The sequence below is a fragment of the Solanum tuberosum genome, unplaced genomic scaffold (assembly GCF_000226075.1).
Source record: "Solanum tuberosum cultivar DM 1-3 516 R44 unplaced genomic scaffold, SolTub_3.0 scf00573, whole genome shotgun sequence".
Taxonomy (NCBI): Eukaryota; Viridiplantae; Streptophyta; class Magnoliopsida; order Solanales; family Solanaceae; genus Solanum; species Solanum tuberosum.
The window spans coordinates 185,002-204,674 of NW_006239517.1; the positions used below are offsets into that span (position 1 = coordinate 185,002).

At 33.1% G+C, this 19,673-nt stretch overlaps 3 protein-coding genes across 6 annotated transcripts in view; 1 reads left to right on the forward strand and 2 right to left on the reverse strand.

The window, feature by feature from the left end:
- The window catches only part of LOC102588779 (kirola-like), a 3,197-nt gene extending 1,588 nt beyond the window's left edge, over positions 1 to 1,609 (forward strand). The window contains exon 2 of the mRNA XM_006366007.2: positions 1,207 to 1,609. Coding sequence (XP_006366069.1) covers positions 1,207 to 1,460 — 254 coding nt within the window. The 3' untranslated portion in view covers positions 1,461 to 1,609. The remainder of the gene's footprint in view (positions 1 to 1,206) is intronic.
- A 573-nt stretch (positions 1,610 to 2,182) lies between these two features.
- LOC102589109 (programmed cell death 6-interacting protein) lies at positions 2,183 to 6,131 on the reverse strand. Of its 2 annotated transcripts, none has more exons than XM_006366008.2 (6): positions 5,908 to 6,131; positions 4,119 to 4,283; positions 3,539 to 3,800; positions 3,302 to 3,468; positions 2,983 to 3,129; positions 2,183 to 2,759 (listed from the first exon to the last, which is right to left on the reverse strand). In XM_006366008.2, exons 1-6 carry the CDS (start codon positions 5,950 to 5,952, stop codon positions 2,412 to 2,414), a joined length of 1,134 nt encoding a protein of 377 aa, XP_006366070.1. In that variant the 5' UTR covers positions 5,953 to 6,131; the 3' UTR covers positions 2,183 to 2,411. The 2 variants fall into 2 exon arrangements, with proteins under 2 accessions (XP_006366070.1, XP_015160194.1); XM_015304708.1 differs by lacking the exon at positions 5,908 to 6,131 and adding an exon at positions 4,454 to 4,635.
- A 5,483-nt stretch (positions 6,132 to 11,614) lies between these two features.
- Positions 11,615 to 17,361, reverse strand: LOC102589432 (probable disease resistance RPP8-like protein 2). 3 transcript variants are annotated; one of them, XM_006366010.2, is made up of 4 exons: positions 16,803 to 17,361; positions 14,537 to 14,662; positions 11,925 to 14,104; positions 11,615 to 11,829 (listed from the first exon to the last, which is right to left on the reverse strand). In XM_006366010.2, exons 1-3 carry the CDS (start codon positions 17,238 to 17,240, stop codon positions 13,100 to 13,102), a joined length of 1,569 nt encoding a protein of 522 aa, XP_006366072.1. In that variant the 5' UTR covers positions 17,241 to 17,361; the 3' UTR covers positions 11,615 to 11,829; positions 11,925 to 13,099. The 3 variants fall into 3 exon arrangements, with proteins under 3 accessions (XP_006366072.1, XP_006366074.1, XP_006366073.1); XM_006366012.2 differs by lacking the exon at positions 14,537 to 14,662 and having other exon boundaries at positions 16,803 to 17,360; XM_006366011.2 differs by lacking the exon at positions 14,537 to 14,662 and having other exon boundaries at positions 11,925 to 14,107; positions 16,803 to 17,359.
- Between the last annotated feature and the right edge of the window lie 2,312 nt (positions 17,362 to 19,673).

Here is a 19,673-nt window from a genome sequence, read left to right on the forward strand (position 1 = left end):
AATAATAAAACAATAGAAACAAACCTATATGTATAATGCTAATTTGAACATGAAAACATGTATGAAGAGGATGAAGGAACGGCAGATGGAAGAAAGAGGCAGAAAGAAAGAGGGTTGGTGGACTTTTGAGGGGGTGGGGGTGGGGGGATTTGAATTGTTAATGGATCATTAATTAAGGAGTTTAAATTTAAGATAATTATGAAATATCATATTTAAGGGATTAGTGTATCTGATTAAATATTTTAAAATATATGGTATAAATATTAAAAATGGTAGTATGTGTAATTATTTTAAACTAGAGATAGATATAGTATATATGGTAGTGATTTATGTGTAATTAGGTAGTTTTTCCTAAGATATAACTATGTTGAAATTGTCAGTTACACTTAACTTATGTTGGGGTCCTATCACCCCTTTGAATTTATTTATTTATTTTTGTTATTTACCCCTTAACTAATTACTTGGTAAAAAAACAAAGTTTAAAGCGTCATGTGCATAAACGTGTCTATACTATACAACAAAGGAAATTTTAATAACTAATTTAATTTAATTCTTATAAATTTAAACTGATTGAGAAGGTTCTTTCTATCTAATATACATGAGGGGCATGAAATATAATATTAATCAGAATATATCTTGACTTTGTACTTTATTGTATTTGAGACTTGATAGACGGTGAGATCTTCATAAAAAGAAATTTACCATAAATATATTTCAAAGTAGGAAATTTTGCATTAAAAAGGAAAAACATATATAACTTCTTTCACCCTGTGACTTGAAGTCTTATCTTTATTAAAAATTACCTTAACTTTTAACTTTATTTCTACTTGCTCCTTCTAACTCTAAGAAATCGTTTCTTTAATACTCAAAAGTTCTGCTACTCTATGATTTATCAATATTATTAATATTTAATATAAAAAATTTCCAATATATCTTTTACTTGCTAATTAAACATCAGAAAATATTTTTTAAATATTTCAAAAAAAAAAACATGAAGAACTACTTCACTCATACCAAACACAATACAATCAAATTTATAGCTTGTCCTACTAATCCTCATATTCTCCCCAATGTGAAAAATGAAAATGAGGAAAAACAAACTAAATTAGATGAGAATATTATTTTGTGAATGTTTATGCTTTTATGAGGATTCAAATATTTAAATTAGGAGTGACATCTCTTGTATTTGTTTTTTAATAATTACAGATGGAAAGGAAATGCTTCTTAAAGAAAAGATTGAATCGATTGACCTTGAAAAGAAATCGACCACTTGGAAAGTGATTGGAGGAAATATGTTAGAGTTGTATGATTCCTTTACTATCATCACATCTAGTGAACATCAGTGGACAACTGTCACACTTATGTACGAGAAGAAAACTGAAGATACCCCAGAGCCTCTCACACTCTTGGGTGTTTTCATTATTGGACTCAAAGATATTGAAAGTCACCTTCTCAAGTAATAGAAAATCTATAATGTTGAATGGTTCTATACATTATGTATGTGTGTATGTTCGTATTTGTGTAATGAATATTTGACAATATTGGCTAGTTTTAGCTAGCGTTTGAAATAAATAATGTAATATATTTGAATAATATACATATTATGTATACAAACTTTTAAATAATAATTTCATAGTATATTCAGTCTCACAGGTTTTGAAGTTGTATTGTTCACATTTTAATATCTCGGTCATTTCAAGAGTATCTGTATGACTGTCACATTCCTTTTTTCATCGAGGTTTTTCAATTAAAGGGACTATTTTCAAAAAATATTTATTTTATTTAGAATCGCCACTTAAAATTGAATTTTGGTGAAACTCTAATAAAAAAAAGTTGACTCTTCATTTTAATTGGTCTGCGAAGAAAAAATTTGGGTAAGATATTATGTTAATCGAGGAGAAGGTATCAAACATTCCGCAAGTCTCATGGTTCTAGCATGATCTCATTATTGACATATTATGATTTAAATAAATTATTGTATATATTACGCTTATGAGCCTAGAAAAATTGCTTATGGACACTTGCTTTAGTTTATTTTAAACTTATTTTAAAATTATCTTACTTTATTAATATGGTATTCGGTTTCCAAATAATTTTTTTAAAAAAGAAAAACTAAGGAAACAAAAGAGGAAAGAGAAGAGCATGAAAGAGATACAAAAGACAAATAATGAAAAATAAAGCATGAGTCTCATAGATCGGAATATAATTGCAATAAAAAATATCCTCACATAACTAGTACAAGTTGTACCTCATCCACAGTAAAAATTTTCGTTCTGAGCTATATAAGTGGTGCCAGAAATGCACAAAAAATTGGGAATTTACACTAGAGAAAAATGCTTTAAGAATAATATCTCACCTTTCAAAACACTCAGATGGACTTTGAAGTCCTCTCAACAAAAGAACATTTACTGTTACATTTTGAAAACAAGTGTTCTTTCCCACCTTTGTGGTTGATAAACTATGGAACTAACAATCTTGACACCTTGAGGTACCGGCAACTCATCCTGCATCGGAATTTTCTCGTGCCAGACAAACTCATTCTCGTGTTCATACTTCCGGAGCAGCACAGTCAAGTCATCAATCACTTGCTTATAAACTAGTCTCCATGACTCTTCTCTTGGTGTATGTTTTTCTGAACTTTGTATCACATGATAAAGAACTCCGATAGCAAAGCCTATTTTCCCATCGGTCTTTAGACTCTCAGCGAGATACTTGTAACTAAGTAATTCATGCAGCATTTTACAGGTCGTAATATAGTCCTGTATAGGCAAGAAATATCACCCAAAGACTCATGTCAACCCTTGCAATAGTAAGCATGTTTATAATTTCCGGAAAGTCAAATCATAATAATAATAGAAAAGGTTCTTGAAGCTAAAAGCTTTCAGCGATACTGATGAATCTAAAGCATATCAAAAGCATCGGTATATAAAGAACCAATAAGGGGAGCAAGAAAAGACGAAAGAAGTAGATCAACAAGCATACCGTTAAAGATGAAATGTCTTTGCACTGCTTGGTGGCTGAATTCAAGGTATGAATAGCTTCATTAAGAAATTCACAAACACCATAGTGCAGCTTCGCCAAAAGTCCTCCAGTATTCCCTTTTTGCTCTGCCTTCTTCACTGTCACAGCCTAAGTCCAACATCAGGCAAGCAAAAACAGAACATTATTACTATCCAAACAAAAGATAAAATGGAAAACAGAACACGTTGATGCTCAAATTCTGATTTAGAAAATATAGATAGCATCATTATTGGAGAGCCTCGAGAAGAAAAAAGAAAACCAGATAACAATTAAGACTAACCTGTGCCTCAGCTAAACAAACAAGGGTGGTTGCAGAAGAAACACTAATTAGAGCTTCTGGTGGCCTTTCTTGTGCCAACTCAGGCTGCAAACACGGAAGGACAACCTGAGCTAGATGTTGGTAAACTCCCGCAGCTTTTCTGAGAACGGTGGCAGATTGCACTAGATCTGAAATATGGGAGATAAATAAGACATTTCCATAAAAAGATAGAGATGAGAACATATATACAACACATACCTGTTGACAGAACTTCCAGAGCTTGATCTCGAAGCAATGCTCCAAGAACGAAAGTTGTCATACCAAGTTCAAAATGCAAACTATCCATTTGATAAAGTTTTGGACCGCTAAGATGGAAAAAGGAGGATGGAGCGAGAGAGCTGCTCCACCTAATCTTTAGGTCAGAAATCCATTGAGCCATCTTCGGGTTGTCACCAACTATATTTACATGATGTATCAAGTTCCCCAAAAGTGGCAAATATTGTTCTACCTTCTGTATATTCTGTATAGATTGAAACAAAATCAAAATGAGAAAGTTTCTTACACTGTTTGTTGCTTTTGAAAGGTTAGGAAGCAGTTGGTCAGTATAAAAGGCCAGCTAGCCCATTTGTCCAGCTGAATTTGTGACACAGAATGTCATTATTACCATGTCGCTATGTTAGCAAGCAGGTAATATACAAAGACTTAAACAAGTTGGAAAGGAGTAAGCAATATCATTTAGAAATTTTACAAAATTTAGGACACAAACAAAGATGAAAAGGGTCTCACTGAAACTACATTTTTTATGCTTTCTTGATAGCACGTCAAACAAAATGACTACCTGTTCACATCGAGAAGTCAATCCCCCAGACATTTCTCTAGCAATGGCCTCAGTCACAAAGCTATTCTGATTGATGGATTCGATGGCTCTCCTTCTGGAGCTCAACTCTTTTAATTGCTCCAGTGTGCCAGGATCAGACGCTGGTAATGCATTTTCAAATAGAACCTGTCAACATTAGCAGGTAAAACCAATGAAAATCAAATTGCGATGTCATTAGAACCATACAGCTATAGTCTGAAAAGTACACAACTTTTTTTAAATTTTCCCCATTGGAATTCATTATTCAGGTGTAAGGAGTTGAATTTATACAATTTCACTGTTAGATATCTATTTACCTAAATGCTTAAGGTGGAAGTTGCATCCACCTCCAATATCAGTGTATCCTGAGCTCAAAGTGTTCCAGAAATACTCATAGAAGAATACTCTTAAATGAGAAAAGGTTCAAACTTGATCCTGAACTTCACAAAATTAGTATCCTATGCCATTCCTTGAAAGTCTGCTTAAATTACCCATTTATCATACATGCCCTTCATTTTTAACAGAGTTCCAACTGGCACAATTGTCGTGCAAGTGACACACGCGAAAAGGAAAACAGAAGATGTCTAAATTTGCTCCTATACTCCGCAAATGTAGCCATCCATGCCCCTATTTCTATATTAGTCAACTGGCATGGAACAAATTCAATCAAATATTTTTTGTATGGTACATTTGCAAAAAATTAAGAATTTCAAAGAGGATGCTGAAAGCTCTTCTTGGTTATCGACTATGATAGTAGTGGTTCCCTTCTTAAATAAAGATCAAAAGTAACATAAGAGAGCGTTGATGACTAACTTTGCAAAGTTCAAGGACAAATCTGGACGTTTTCTCTTCTTTCCTTTCTTCCACGTGTCTTAGTTAGTAATTTAAATGGTCAGCATAGAAAAAAATATGCCAGATTCACCTCTGCTTGAAATAAAGGACATATATGATATGTTTGAACAGTTAGGTCCTTTCTAAACACTCTTTCAAAAGGGGGAATGCATGACTATCTTTTTTCCATTAAGAGTGGTGTCCGGACCAACTTGCGTGCACCTGGACTATTTCACTGTATATACCTACTACTTCCCACCAGCACAGCTACCGGGTAACACTTTACCACCAAGGCTTAGGCAGATAAAAATAATCAATCACCTACTGTTTTTATCTCTATTCAGAGAGCATGTACGGCTAATTTGGCAAAATTCGAGTGAAAATTGTTTCTTTACCCTTCTTAAGTACAAAAATCAAAACTCTCCACTAGCCTTACATATCAAAAATCAAAACAAGGCAAGAGAAAAAGCATGTAGCAAGTCGATAATATATTTATCAACACACACTAAAATCAGCTGGCAAATTACTCTTAGAACTCCTAAGCAAATTTGCTTCTGAAGTTTTTTGGAAAGGCTAGAAACTTTGACATATATAGGTGTAAGTATACCACTTACGAGAAAGACATATTCTACCAATTATTAGGTAAAAAGAGATATAAACGACAGCACACAACTTGATATTTTGGTATTATCGCCACAAATAATCAAAACTCAACAAATCTCAAACTTTCTATTCCATATCCAGATGCAAATCAACTCCTTATATAGAATCCAGATCAACACATTCAACTAAGCAGCCAGCACGGCTTCATTTTTCCTAATGTGACTAGCTAGCATCATCATCATTATGCATTATAATATTCAATTTCCAAACAACATTGATCAATGAATCAAAACCACAAAATTAGAGCAAATTGGCTAATAAAATCAAATTACAATACCTGAGGAGATTTCTGCTTTGAAAAACCTTGAAAATTTATCATCATTTTTCTGATTCACTCTTTCCCAAAATCCAGTCAATAACAATGAAATATAGTGAAAATCACATAGAAAAAATGGGAAAATTTGTTAGAAAAATTCAGTAGAAACTTGTGGTGTAATGCATTAAGTTTGTCAAGTTAAGTAGGAGAAGAAAGGTCTAGAAGTGAATATAATTAGAGAAGAGAGTCCACAAAATTGAAGGGTCATTTTCAATCAGTCATCTACTCTTTTTCTCTTTTCCTTCTCTCCTAAGAATACCGATCATTTTTCGGGTCGAATTTCGTCTATTGGGTTCCCGCCGGCCCAGTTAGAAAGATGAATTTGGGCTACTCGTGGTTATATAGTTTATTAGGTCCAATAAATAGAAGAAAAAAAATGGAAAGAGGACTACGTACTACCATATATATTATGATTACCTATACTTTCAAAATATTACGTATGTCAATACTAGTCAAGAGTTTTCTATCATATATTAAGGAAGATACACTTAAATATATGTATGTTTATTACAAGATACACTAAAATAAGAAGGGAGGCGAGTGAAATTCATTATGTATCCTAAATACATGAGATCACAATTCACACTATAGATACATGTATTTGGTGTGATTTGTAAGTATCCATGTGTCTAGTGTGATTCACATGTATTTGGACACTATATACATACGAGAGTGACGAGCGAGATGGGAGAGAGACGAGGGAGGCGAGTGAGGTTTATTATGTATCACATATACATGCGAATCTACTTGGATACAATGTAGCTATAACAAATTACACCTAATTTTGACCTCATGTATCCCGTGATACATGTATCTGAATGTATTTGGATGCACCAAATCTGGTAAGATACGAAATATTATAAACTGGAGTGTGTATATCTAAATAATTAGCTGCTAAACTAGTGAGATTTATGTAAGTTCTCCATAAAAGAAAAAACTAGGTTAAACAACATGAAGCATACTATTATTAGTGTTAATTACTTGCTGAAACAGTAATTTTCGAAATTAGATTTTCTGCCGTTAATTGTTCCGCATACTATTCATGATTCATGCAAATTCTTTTTATTCATGCCTTTAATTAGAAAGAGAATATTTAAAAATAAAAATAAATATATATATATATATTGTGTATTTTGATGTCTCAGCTCAATTATCCAACAAGAGCATGTTTGAATGACTTATTTTGGAGGGTGATGAAGTGGTTCGGTTTTGATGAGGAAACTAATGAGTTAATATTTTAAAACGTCACTCAACTACGAAAATTGATGTTTTTTTTTCAAGTTCATTAAAACACAAAAATAAAGCATAACAACTATAATAGGCAAATACGGTAATCACACCCTCTGCAAATTTCTTTCATGAGCTAGATGCAAAATCTCTCCCATCTAATTAAGTTCAATCAATTCCGATTTCAGATGAAGATGATCATTTGAGCAGTAGTCTTGTTGGAAATCTTAACGAAAATACATGTAGAGAATTCTTTATAGCAGGAGGCATGTCAATAACACTGCCCTTAAGTATATATATTTCACAATTCAACAAACTCTTCCTTCTAGTATTGAAAAGAAACTAACAAGAGTTTTACACAAATGAAAACAAAGCAAATATAACCATAACAAAATAGGATAGATGCAAACAGTTATTTGCCTGTGGCTTCCACACGAAGGGGGAACTCGAGTTAGCCTTATTTGAAAATGACAATACTCCAGCTAGCTATTTGTCTGATGATCTCTGGCTTCCAGCAAGCTCAATGTCCAAGTTCTCTCCTGCAGAAGAAGAGGAAAAGTTTTAGTAAATGAAAAAAATAAACAGAAACAAAGAGAGGAAAATTGTGGAAGATAAACAAATGAATTCGACTGACTTTCAACTTCACTGTGTGGCCTTGGATCAGCTTCAGGAGGGAATATGCTGCACTTGAATTTTATGTCATGAGATATCTTATGTTCCAGTATATCTCTTGCAGATTTGACTGCTTTGTGTGTGTTTACTAACTCCATCTCTTGAAGGTTAGGTATATAGGCCAGCTCAAACGGCACAGAGTTGAGCTTATCACACGAGACAAGAACAAGGTTCCTAAGGATGGGGAAGTTAAGATTGGATGCCTCCAAAGTTTCTAATTCTGCCCACTCGATCCACAATACCCGGAGTTTGCTAAAACCTCCTACCTCCGGCTTCCAAGTGTCACCTATGAATGCATTTTCTTTCAACTTTAGAACCTCAAGGGGTTCCAATTGCCCTAATTTGTCCGCCTCACTCCATGCAAACCTTGTGTTTCTCAAAATTAACTTCTTCACGGTACGTACAAGTCTGAAGAATGTTATAGGAAGTTGAACTGTTTTATTCATGTAAACAACATCATTCAACAGTTTTGTATAAGTTAAAACTCTATACATGACTAAATCATATACTATATAAGTAAACAAACACCATAAACGAATATATGATCTATTAAAAGTGAATAAATATTTATTCTTAATAAGTGATCGCTCAAGTACTATTGATTCTTAAAGAAATGAGTTATCGTTCCGAAGGGACTTATGATCAACTTATATCTAACACTTAACTCTACAAATAAAATAAAAGTAACCGTTTTCAGAAATGGTGATGATTGTTAACTACTACTACTAATTATGCAATAAATAAAAGTAACCAATTGTGAACGACTTTAAGATGATGTTTCAAGCAAGTAAAAGACAATTCCAGGCATGCAGCATGCAATGAATCTCATGTATCATATTCTCAGCTTAGAACTAATTTTAGTTGTCAAGTTACTGGTTTACAGGGTTAATTGTATGAGTCGGGTTTTAAACTTCTAGTCACCTACTCAGTTAGCTTTCTAACTGCATCGTTGAGCGAGGATAAACAGGCCTGACTAGAGAGCATTTATAGTTCATCATGTTTCGTAACCAATCAAGTTGTTCGTTCGGGCGTCACTCCTGAACACAAATCACCTCAACTTAATGGATTGATCAAGCTCTCTATATTCTCTGGTCTATCTAACCCCTCCTCTCTCGATTTTAAGATTAGACAATAAATTTATCTTATGGTGATCAAGCAAAAAATACTAAAACAAGAATATAGAAGGAACTTATAATGACAACCAAGAATTAATTCAAGAACCTTGAATAATCAACAATCAATTCGTAACTACAGCCCCAGAACTAGGGCGTTTAGCCACTCATACTATTAGAAAACCACAAAATACAATTGTTCATGCGATTTCCGGAAAATAGAAGAGTTAGAAGATCAAAACCTATTACAAAAGATGAATCTTGCTCTTGCACACCAAAATAATGTCGAACCCCCTACAATTTAGCCCTAGGGGTCTATTTATAGATGTTAGGAAAATTGGAACCAACTTCTACTTCAACTAGGAGTCCTATTTAATCTTGTTTTTGCTGGAAAAGTCGGGATAGGGGTGGGGCGCCGCGCCTCCCATCGCCCCAGGTACATGCCACTGAAGTTTTAGTGTTGGAGCGTCGCGCCTGGCAGTACGCCAGGCAGGCACCTCTGAACTTTGGGCCTTGGCGCGTCGCGCCTGAGAGTCCTCTCTGAAGTTCCACTAGTGGCGCACTGCACCAACCAGTGCGCCAGCCACTGGTGGTTCTTGCCTTAGCCCTTTTCTTCTTCTCCAAATCCACTCCAACTTATTTAAAAGGTTCCTAAAACAACTAATCACGTGCGTTAGTGCACAATCATCGCAAGTTACATGAAAATCAAGCTAATAACTAAAGATCATTTATTACTTCAATCAAAACATGGGCAATTATCGACAACTTAGGCATATAAATACGCCTAAGATCACTTCCAAACACACTAATATGGACTAGAGGGGAGTGGCTAAGCTTTGTTTTTGAACATCATCCAATCTTAATGGAGTATATAGAGGATACATTCTTGGAGGTTAAACAAATTGTTGGGTTCATTAAAGAAGCAAATGAAGTGATAGAGAAACAGAGGAGGTTTATTGTGGGTATGAATGAACTTGGCAAAACCACACTGGCAAGAAAAGTATGGAGTGATCTCACATTAGAACCAAATTTTCCAACAACATTTGGGTTTCTGTGGGACAGTCCAGCGAAGCAAAGCATATCTTTATTGTGATTCTCAAATCATATACGGAACCCAATAAAGAATTTCGTTGTAATGGTGAGAATGAATTAGCTAAAGTAATAGACTGTCCTGTTACTACAGATATTTGCTAATTTCATTAAGAATTAACTCATCCTCTTTCTTGTAATAGTATGCACTTTAAAATTTATTATTACAGAAATCTAAACTCCTCCCATAATAGTAAACAGTACACCGGAATCAAGAATTTAAGCGAGGAGACTCGTGCTTAAATAACACAAATACTGTTATTACCCATTGAACTTATATTGTCAGAGTGTATACTAACTCAAAGTTGGCTTTCCGTTACTTGCGTTTAATTTAAGAGTTTTAACCCCATTCCTTCACTAGTTTGTTGTACTGCATCTTTATTTAATGCTTTTGTAAATGGATCAGCCAAATTGTTATTTGATCTCACATACACTATAGTTATAATTCCACTGGTAACTAACTCTCTTATATAAGCATGCCTTATATGTCTCGATTTCCCATTATACATTTTATTATGAGCTACGCACATAGTAGTCTCACTATCGCAGAATATGGAAATGTCTGGAAATGCCACTGTTATTCCATTATTTTTTGTAAGCTTTATACTTGAATCATATGGAGTATTACATTCCTCTATGCCCAAATGATTGAACTTGTTAAGTAACTTATCAATATAGTGGGCTTGTGATAAAGTCACTCTCTTATTATTTCTCTTGACTTTAGTACCTAAGATAGTATCTACTTCATTCAAATCTTTCATTTTTAAGACTGAAGTTAGATATTTCTTAGTTTCAGAGATCCCAAGAATGTTTGTACCAAAAATCAACATGTCATCTACATAAAGATAAATGACAACTCCATAATCTTTTATAAATTTGGAGTAAATACATTTATCAGCAATGTTATGTACAAGCCCATCAGATCAAATTTTTGATGTCATTATTTTGGTACTTGTTTCAAACCATAAAGAAACTTTATTACCTTACAAATTTTATGTTCATTACCAGGAAGAACAAATCCTTCAGATTGTTTCATATAGATTTCTTCATTTAAACATCCATTTCAGAATGCAGTTTTGACATCCATTTGATGTACATACAAATCATATATAGATGCCAAGGATAAAATTACTCTAATAGATGTTATTCTATCCACAGAAGCATTTGTATCAAAGTAATCAATATCTTCCTTTTAAGTAAAGCCGTTTGCAACTAATCTTGCTTTGAAAGTTTGTATAGTACTGTCTGTATTATATTTTCTCTTAAATACCCACTTACAGCCTAAGAAGGATGCAAGTCCATGAGACGAGCGCATTTGGACATGAATTGGCTGATATGTTATAAAAAAATTGTATTGTAGTAAAGTTGAAAAAAGGTTACTAGTGCTGGAATTGTTCAATGTCACAATAAATACTTGAATTTGGTTTAATCAAGGGACTCAATCGGTTTTCTTAAACCAACCCTAGCATATTCGGATGCCGTAGTCGAGTCTGTCTTGTCTTAAAACCGAGGCCATCATTCGGTTTTGGCCCTAGGTTTCAACCTGTATTTTGTAGTGAAACAAATAATTGAAATCTGCTAAAATTATTTCAAACATAAATGGAGACTTATTATCAAAGTTCACAAAGCTTTAATACACAAATTACAACTTAAATAAGTATCTTCTTTACTAGAACAAGTTTATTAGATGAATGGACTGCAAAAAAGACATGAAATAAAGAGTACCCCAAGTTTGTTCATGAATCAAGACTTGTTATTAGCAATGTCACCTTGATTCTCTCACCTACAGAAAAGCGAAAACATAAATATATGAGATCAGGAGAGTATTGCAGATAGAACTCTTGTAAATATATATCAGATGAAATGAATTTGACTGACCTTTCAACATGATATGGTTAGCTTGAATTTGATGCTCTTAGATGTCCTCCTTTCCTCTATTGCTTTTGCAGATTCGATGGCTTTGCTCATTTTCTCCAGCCTCATCTCTTGAAAGTTAGGTAAATCAGCTAGCTCAATTGGTAGAGCGTCAAGCTTATCACAAGAGATAAGAACAAGGTGACTAAGCATGGGGAAGTTAACATCCGAAGCCTCCCAAGATTCTAATTCTGCTGAACTTTCAATCCATAAGACCTGGAGCTGGCGAAAACCTCCAATCTCTGGCTTCCAGGAATTACCAACAAATGCATTATGTTTTAACTTTAGAACCTCAAGGGATTCCAATTGCCCTAACTTGTCCGCCTCATTCCATGAAAACCTTGTGTTTGCCAAAGTTAACTTGTTCACTGTACGTACAAGTCTGAAGAATGTTGCTGGAAGATGAATTGTTTTATTCATGTAAAGAACATCATTCAACAGTTTCAAATGTTCCAGGCACTTAAGCTCTTCAAGATTGCTGATTCCACCCCTGGACTCAAAAAAAACCGCCATTTGCCCTCGAATGCTCAATTTTTTTAGAAAACATGCCTTGGCGAACACATCTTTCTTGCAACTTTCTGGTGCAACTAAAGAAAGAGTTTGCAGGCAAGAAGGTTTACCTGTGGTGATAGTAGGGGACGGCAATTTTGCAGGTATGCTGGTGTGCAGATGCCTCAACTGTAACATGTTCCATATGTCTGCTTTACGTCAAGAGTGGGCTCTGAGGTACTTGTATTAAGTATAAGAGTTTGTAAATTCCAGAATTTACCAAAGGTAGGAGGGAGGGCCTTAAAGTCACCTGAGATAGCAACATACCTCAAATGAAATAAATTGTTAAAGTCTTTGGAGAAAAGAAATTTGAGAGACTCAACATCCAAGACTCTCATAAGTGGAAATGCTTGTGAATGAGTTTGATGTCATTAGGAGACAAGTCAGTTTGTTTTTGTTTCGAGGAAAAACAATAGAAAGATCTGACATGTTCTGCAGAAGGTTTTGTGGAGAGAAAGTCATTCAGAGTAGATGGTTGAATGCACAATCGACGGCAAGTGTCTGAGTCCTGTATAGAAGGAATAGCGTTATCAACTGTTGTACATATTTCTTGAAAAAGCCATTTGTTAGCAGCCTTTGTTCTGCAAAACTCATGTAACATGTCGTGAAGACGACATGTCTTTATTTGAACCATCAGACCTCTTTTGCAACAGTATCACTAAATTCCTATGAACAAGGTCATTCAAATGACGCTCTGCTATCTCCTCAAGAGTGGATGACTGCTGGGGTTTTATTAACCCTTCCGCAATCCACAGGCGAATCAATTTCCAAGCAGGGATATCAAAGCCCCGAGGAAAGATGCCACAGTATAAAAAGCACCTCTGCATTTCTTGAGGCAAACGATCGTAACTCATCTCTATAAATAAAGCAAAATCATAATCCTTGTTATGAAGACGTTGCGACACATTGCTTTCAACTCTTACCCAGTCACTTTTGTTCCGAAGACCTCTTAATAGTCCTGCAATTAGCACTGTTGCAAGTGGTACTCCCCAGCATCTTTGTGCAATGTTTTTTCCAAGTTCAACTAACTCCACAGGAAAATTTCCATTGCCAAAAGCCCTTTTTTCCAACAACTCAAAACTATTTGATGGTGTCAAACGCTTCAAATTATGTGGATCTGGATTGGTATAGGTAGCAAGGTATCCATCACGCGTGGTCAGCATGATCCGATGCCCCTTTTTGTTTCTGGGGAAAACTTTCTTGACAGCATCAACTACTTCTGCTACCCACACATCATCTAAAACAATGAGACATCTACCTCCTTCTTCACTCATAAAACCACATATTGTCTTAGCTAATGCGTCCACATCCTCATTGAAATGATCTTCTATGTGTTTTGTGAAGAAGTTGAGAATCGTAAGATAAATATCCTTTATTTTGTATTCCAGACCAACATTAACCCAAATGATTCTGAAAAATTCAAATGAAAGCTTAGAATCATTGCAGATTTTTCTTGCCAGTGTAGTTTTTCCAAGTCCGGCCATACCCACTACTGGGATAATATCCACACTTTCCGACACTCCTTCAACAAGTCGCTTCATCACTTCGTTAGCTTCCTCATCAAACCCGACCACTTCATCATCCTCCAAAGGACCCTTCTAAACATATATAATAATCAAACGGATTGCATTAGATAACAGAGCCGAAAATGTTTTCAACAACATTTCTACCCATGTTTGATTGATGACTTAGAAAATATTTTATTTTATTTTATTTTTTATTAAAGAGTAAAAAATAAGTACTCCCTCCGTTTCACAAAGAATGATCTTTCTTTCCTTTTTAGTCAGTTTCAAAAAAATGACATATTTCCTTTTTTGGTAACATTTTACTTTTTGCTTTCCATGTGGCATGTTTAAGACCACAAGATTAAGCACAATTTTGTACATTTGACATAACTTTAATTTAGGACCACGAGATTCAAAAGTCTTCTTTAATTTCTTAAACTTCGTGCCAAGTCAAACCAGATCAATTTTTTTGAAACGGAAGGAGTACTTTTTAAGAAAATAATTTCTCACATGGAAGCTAACCTCCATAATTGATCTAGGACATGACCCGACACACGAATTAAGACACAACCCAACGACCGATCCGAAATCTGACCCCCAGAACCAAACTCTGACATTCGAATTGGAACCGGATATCCAACCCAGGACCTGGTCGGGGAAGAGTGGGGTGAAAAACTAAAAAAAATTAAAATTTGAAAATATTTTTCAAAAACAAACTTTTAATTTTTTATTTTTTTTTAATGGAGGGGGTCGGGGGTATGAGTTGGGGTGAGAAAACAAATTATAATTTGAGATTGAAGGAGAGTTTTAGAAATATTTTTCTAATTTTTGAAGGGAATTCATTTTCCTTAAATTTGAGGAAAATAAATTAATTTGAAAAACATTTAAGTCAATTAAACATGAAAAAATTGAAAAACATTTTCATTTCCTACTTCCTACCAAACAGATCTTCCAAGACTTAAGTAGGATATGAGCATAAATTTTTTTTGATAACCAACAACACGCCCAATGTACTAACACTGAGTGAGAGAGTGGATAGGATATAGTGTAGTCAAACTTTACTTCTATTTCAAAGTTGAGGTAGAGAGATGAAACAAAGTTTGATATCTTACTACCATAATATCAGGCAAAGGGGTTGGACTGTCAGTGGTGCAGTTTTTTTTTCTTATGACACGTGTCTTTATTCTATTTGTTCTTTAAATTTATCATTAGCAAGTATTCTCACGCCGAGTAAATGGCTAAAAACATCCCTTAACTATACCTCAAACTCAAACTACATCCTTGTATCATTACATTGAACAAAAAACATCCTTCAACTATCTAAAAAACTGCAAGTTACATCCTTCTGTTAACTTTCTATCAAGAAACTAACCACTTTAAGTAGAAGCACACAACATTCCGATAAAGGCAAACAATTTTGCCCACTCACTGATCTTCTCTATCAAGTAGTAAACTAGTAATCATATTAAAAGGTATTTTATGACTAGCATTATTGTAGGAATATTAATTAATTAAGGCCTAAAGATTTATAACTCGGGACTTGTTCAACTTTGGTTTGTCCCTTTTTTTAATTTTACTGAGCTTGTTATTATGTTGTTAGCTTTTCTATCAAGAATCTTATTGATCTCATGCTATTCCGAGTTTGCTTTATTTTTTCATTTTCTAATTGGTACGTTACTCCTCCAACGACATTCATCAAATTTCCTATACTCTCAACTATTTAAATGAAAACTTTAAACATAAAAATCAGATGTTTACCTTGTAGATTTGTCTTTGGACATAAAAAAATTTATGTGATACTAAAATAGAAGGATTTGAACTCTTAATTAATGTGTGTTTTGGTGCTGGGAAAAATAATTTAAAAAAAAATATTTTCAATTTTTCATATTTAATTGGCCAAAGTTTTTGAAAAATATTTTATCTAAGAAAACAAGTTCTTAAAATAAAAAAAAAAAGACTTGTCTAATCAACGTAGGAAAAAAAGCTCCACAAATGACATTTCAAATTCATTCACAAATACTTTTAGCAAAGACAATGTTTGTTCTATGTTTAAGAAGACGGTGACGGGACAAAATCTCTTTTCATTAGGAGATGGTCGTTAGATTTTTGATAGAAAATTAAGGAGGGATGTAACTTGTAACTTTCAAAATAGTTCAGGGATGTTTTTTGTTCACAATAATAATATAAGGATGTAGTTTGAGTTTAAGGTATACTTAAAGGATGTTTTTGGCCATTTACTCTCTCACGCCTAAGAGCGAAAAACGAATAAGTCAGAATTGAATATGAGTAGATCGAAAACAAATTAAATAAAAATATATAAAGTATTTGATTTATATTTTAAATGAATAAAAACTTAATTATCCAATAAATAATATGAATAAATATGAATTCCCATATTATCGCAAGGATCTTGTTAAAAGCTTTAGAAACAAAAAAAATTTAAAACTTTTTTTTATCACCCCACCCCTATCAGCCCCTGGCCCTCCTAACCCAAAAAAAAGTTAGTTTGTTTCTTTTATAAAAAATTTAAAGTTTTTTTCGTCACCCAATCTACCAGCCCGCTCACCCCACCCCACCCCACGACCCCTATTCCAAAAAAAAAAAAAGGGTAAAAATGTTTTTTTACCACTCCACCCCCTACCACTTTTCTTTATTTTATGAATGATCATTTTTTACCCATAAAATAAATAAGTAGTCTTTTCATTTATTTTTAATTTCGAAAGTTAATTTAATTAACATTAATTCGATATATTTTTAAAAATAAAATAAGATATGGAAAGTTGCATACCTGGGTTACTTGGTGGGCTTTTTCAGGGATGTCAAGAAGTGGTTTAGGACTGAAAGAATCTGTATGGTCTTGCCGAAGTTTCTTCACCTTCTCATGGATGTCTTTAATTTCAGCTGCAAGATCCCTAACTACTGCCATATGACCGACATCGAAGAATCTTTCAACTTTATTCTTATCTCGATGCAGCTTAGATTGAATCAGAAATTTATCAATTACATCTTCAGATTTATGTACCATTTTTTGAATTTCTTTCACCAATTGATCCCATAAACTGCTCTCGCTGTGGAATTTAGCATCATCGTCAAGGAATGCTTTCAGGCGTTGCACTTCTTCCAGTAAATTTTTGAACTCATCGTCTACCCCTCTAATCAGATCTATATTACCACTTAACAGATCCAACAAATTCCCCACCAGAAAGTTCACCCCTGCATCTGTCATCTCTCGAAGATACACGCTACTTTTTTCTTTTCAGCAATGAGATCTTCGCGCTTTATATATATTTGAAGTTAACTTTCTATTTAATCATAGCCAAGAGGCTCAAAAATATGATAATTTATGTATAAATTTTCTAAAATGACAAGTATTGTGGTTTAACTATTTATAAAAATGATGACATATAAAAAAGGATGGAGGGAGTACAATATACTCCCTCCGTCCCTATTTACTTGTCCATATTTTCTTTTTTAATTGTTCCTATTTAGTTGTCCATTTTGACAAATCAAGAAATGACAACAAATTTTTTCCTATTATACCCTTATTTACACTTCTTGAAAATTGTAAAAGTGTATGTTGTTTCCCTCCAATTTATTTCACTTAAATTCAAATAAGTGGTTGTAATTTTGAAGTGAAAAGTTGTCATAAAGGTAAAATTGTAACTTCACTGTGATAATCATTGTTGTCTTAATCTGTGTGCAATTTCTAAAAGTGGACAACTAAAAAAGGGACGGAGGGGAGTATTTATTTCGGGGGGTCTAATCACACACCCAATCATATTACTTACTTTATTTATTATCTCAATTCCAAACAAGTTAGGACAAAATATACTCAAAATGAATGTTACTCCATATATACAACTCTATGTAGGGGTGTCAGTGGAACAGTTCAGTCGATTATTTTTTTAAAATTATATCATCTCAATTTATCGGGTATTTTATAATGTATAACCAAAATTAGATTTTTTTTAAATCATCCCAATCATATCGGTTTCTCGTCAATATCGGTACGATTTGGTTAATATTCGATTTATTGTTTACTCTTAAAATATCACCTCAAATATATTATTATTAAAATATTTCTTTCGCAAATATGTTCTTGAAAAACACTTTAATTCTTCTCTAAAAAGTCATGAATGTAAAACTTTGTTTCCGCATTGTTTAATCTTAAAGATTTAATAGGAGTGCTTGCATAGATTTTGCTATATTGTTTAATAGATTTTCTATTATAGCATCTTTTAATTTTAAACCTAAATAAAAAAAGGGCTAATTAAAGAGCAATGACCCAAAGTCATCCAGTCACCCGAGGCGGAGGACCTAGGTTATATTTATAGTTGAAAAATGTTATAAAATAAATTTATATGTACGTAAGGTTATTCGGTTCGGTTCGATTTTTTTTTGGTTTTTTTCATAAATTAAAAAGATCATCTCAATTGTTCGGGACGGTTATAGACTTAGATCAATGTTCATGATTTTATTGAAACAATGATCCGGTTCAATTACGTTCGATTGATTCGGTCGATTTTTCATGCTCTTTTGACACTCCTAACTGTATGGTTAAATTCCATTAATAACATTTATCAATTTAAATCATATCAATACTTATGCGAACTGGAATTACAATAAATCTAACCATCTTTTAGTTTTGCGATCTTCATGTAATTATGTCTGAAACTAATATAATTTCTACTTAATTTATTTAGAAAAACATATATATTAAAATATACTCCTATGACTAAGTCGTGTTAATTAAATGATTTTAATACTAAAATTAGCCATTATTTGTTTATATTAAAATAAAATTAAGACTCACCTACTATATTGTTTCTTTAAATAAAATTAAATGTCACCAACTATATCAAGTATTATTTTTTAACTAATGACATGAATGCTTAATTTAAAAAATGACATCGGGTCAATAATTAAGTGAAGTCAAGTTTGATATTATTTATTTATGAAATATTTTAATGGAAGATATAACTGTAATATTAAACGGAAATTAAATCCTTATTCCTTCTATTATTGAGAAGTGTTTTTTTATGTCAGATGAAATGAAGTGTCACCAACTATGCCAATTATTTTTCAACTTGTGATGTGAATACTTAATCTAAAAAATGACTCTGGATTAATAATTAGTGTAGTCAATGACTGATAAATTAAACCTAACCTTGTGGATTGATTCATACAGTGAAATTGATGTTCAATAAATTAATACAATATATTTATTTCGGGGATTTAATCACACCCTCAATCATATTACATACTTTATTTATTAAAATAAATTATGTCTCATCAACTTCAGTAAACTCTCACTAAATTAATATAGGTGAGATCATAAAATATTATTATTTTATAGATGTATTATTTAATCAATAAATTAATATTTATTAACTTAAAGAGTGTTTCGACACCGCAATATTTGTTCAGGGATGAAATCTCAGAGAATTTAATAAACTCACTTGTGAAAACATCATTCATGAACTCGAGGTCATGAATTTAATGATCTCGATTACTGCAATAAAATGGACGTTAATAACTTGTTTGATGAGTGAAAATGATACATGTTCAAAGGTCCAGCGCTTAGAAGAAATTGTGGATACAATTGAAAAAAATAATGTTGATGATAAAGTTGAAGATGATACAATACCTTTGGAACCAG

What these genes read in the sequence shown, in the direction of transcription:
- LOC102589109 (XM_006366008.2), bottom strand. Translation starts at nt 5,952, where the DNA reads ATGATGATAAATTTTCAAGGTTTTTCAAAGCAGAAATCTCCTCAG. An exon ending in CAAAGCAGAAATCTCCTCAG is followed by an intron (nt 4,284 to 5,907) that starts GTATTGTAATTT and finishes TAATGTTGACAG; the next exon opens with GTTCTATTTGAAAATGCATT. An exon ending in TGACTTCTCGATGTGAACAG is followed by an intron (nt 3,801 to 4,118) that starts GTAGTCATTTTG and finishes CAATCTATACAG; the next exon opens with AATATACAGAAGGTAGAACA.
- LOC102589432 (XM_006366010.2), bottom strand. Translation starts at nt 17,240, where the DNA reads ATGACAGATGCAGGGGTGAACTTTCTGGTGGGGAATTTGTTGGATCTG. An exon ending in AAGCCCACCAAGTAACCCAG is followed by an intron (nt 14,663 to 16,802) that starts GTATGCAACTTT and finishes TTCCCCGACCAG; the next exon opens with GTCCTGGGTTGGATATCCGG. An exon ending in GTCCTAGATCAATTATGGAG is followed by an intron (nt 14,105 to 14,536) that starts GTTAGCTTCCAT and finishes TATGTTTAGAAG; the next exon opens with GGTCCTTTGGAGGATGATGA.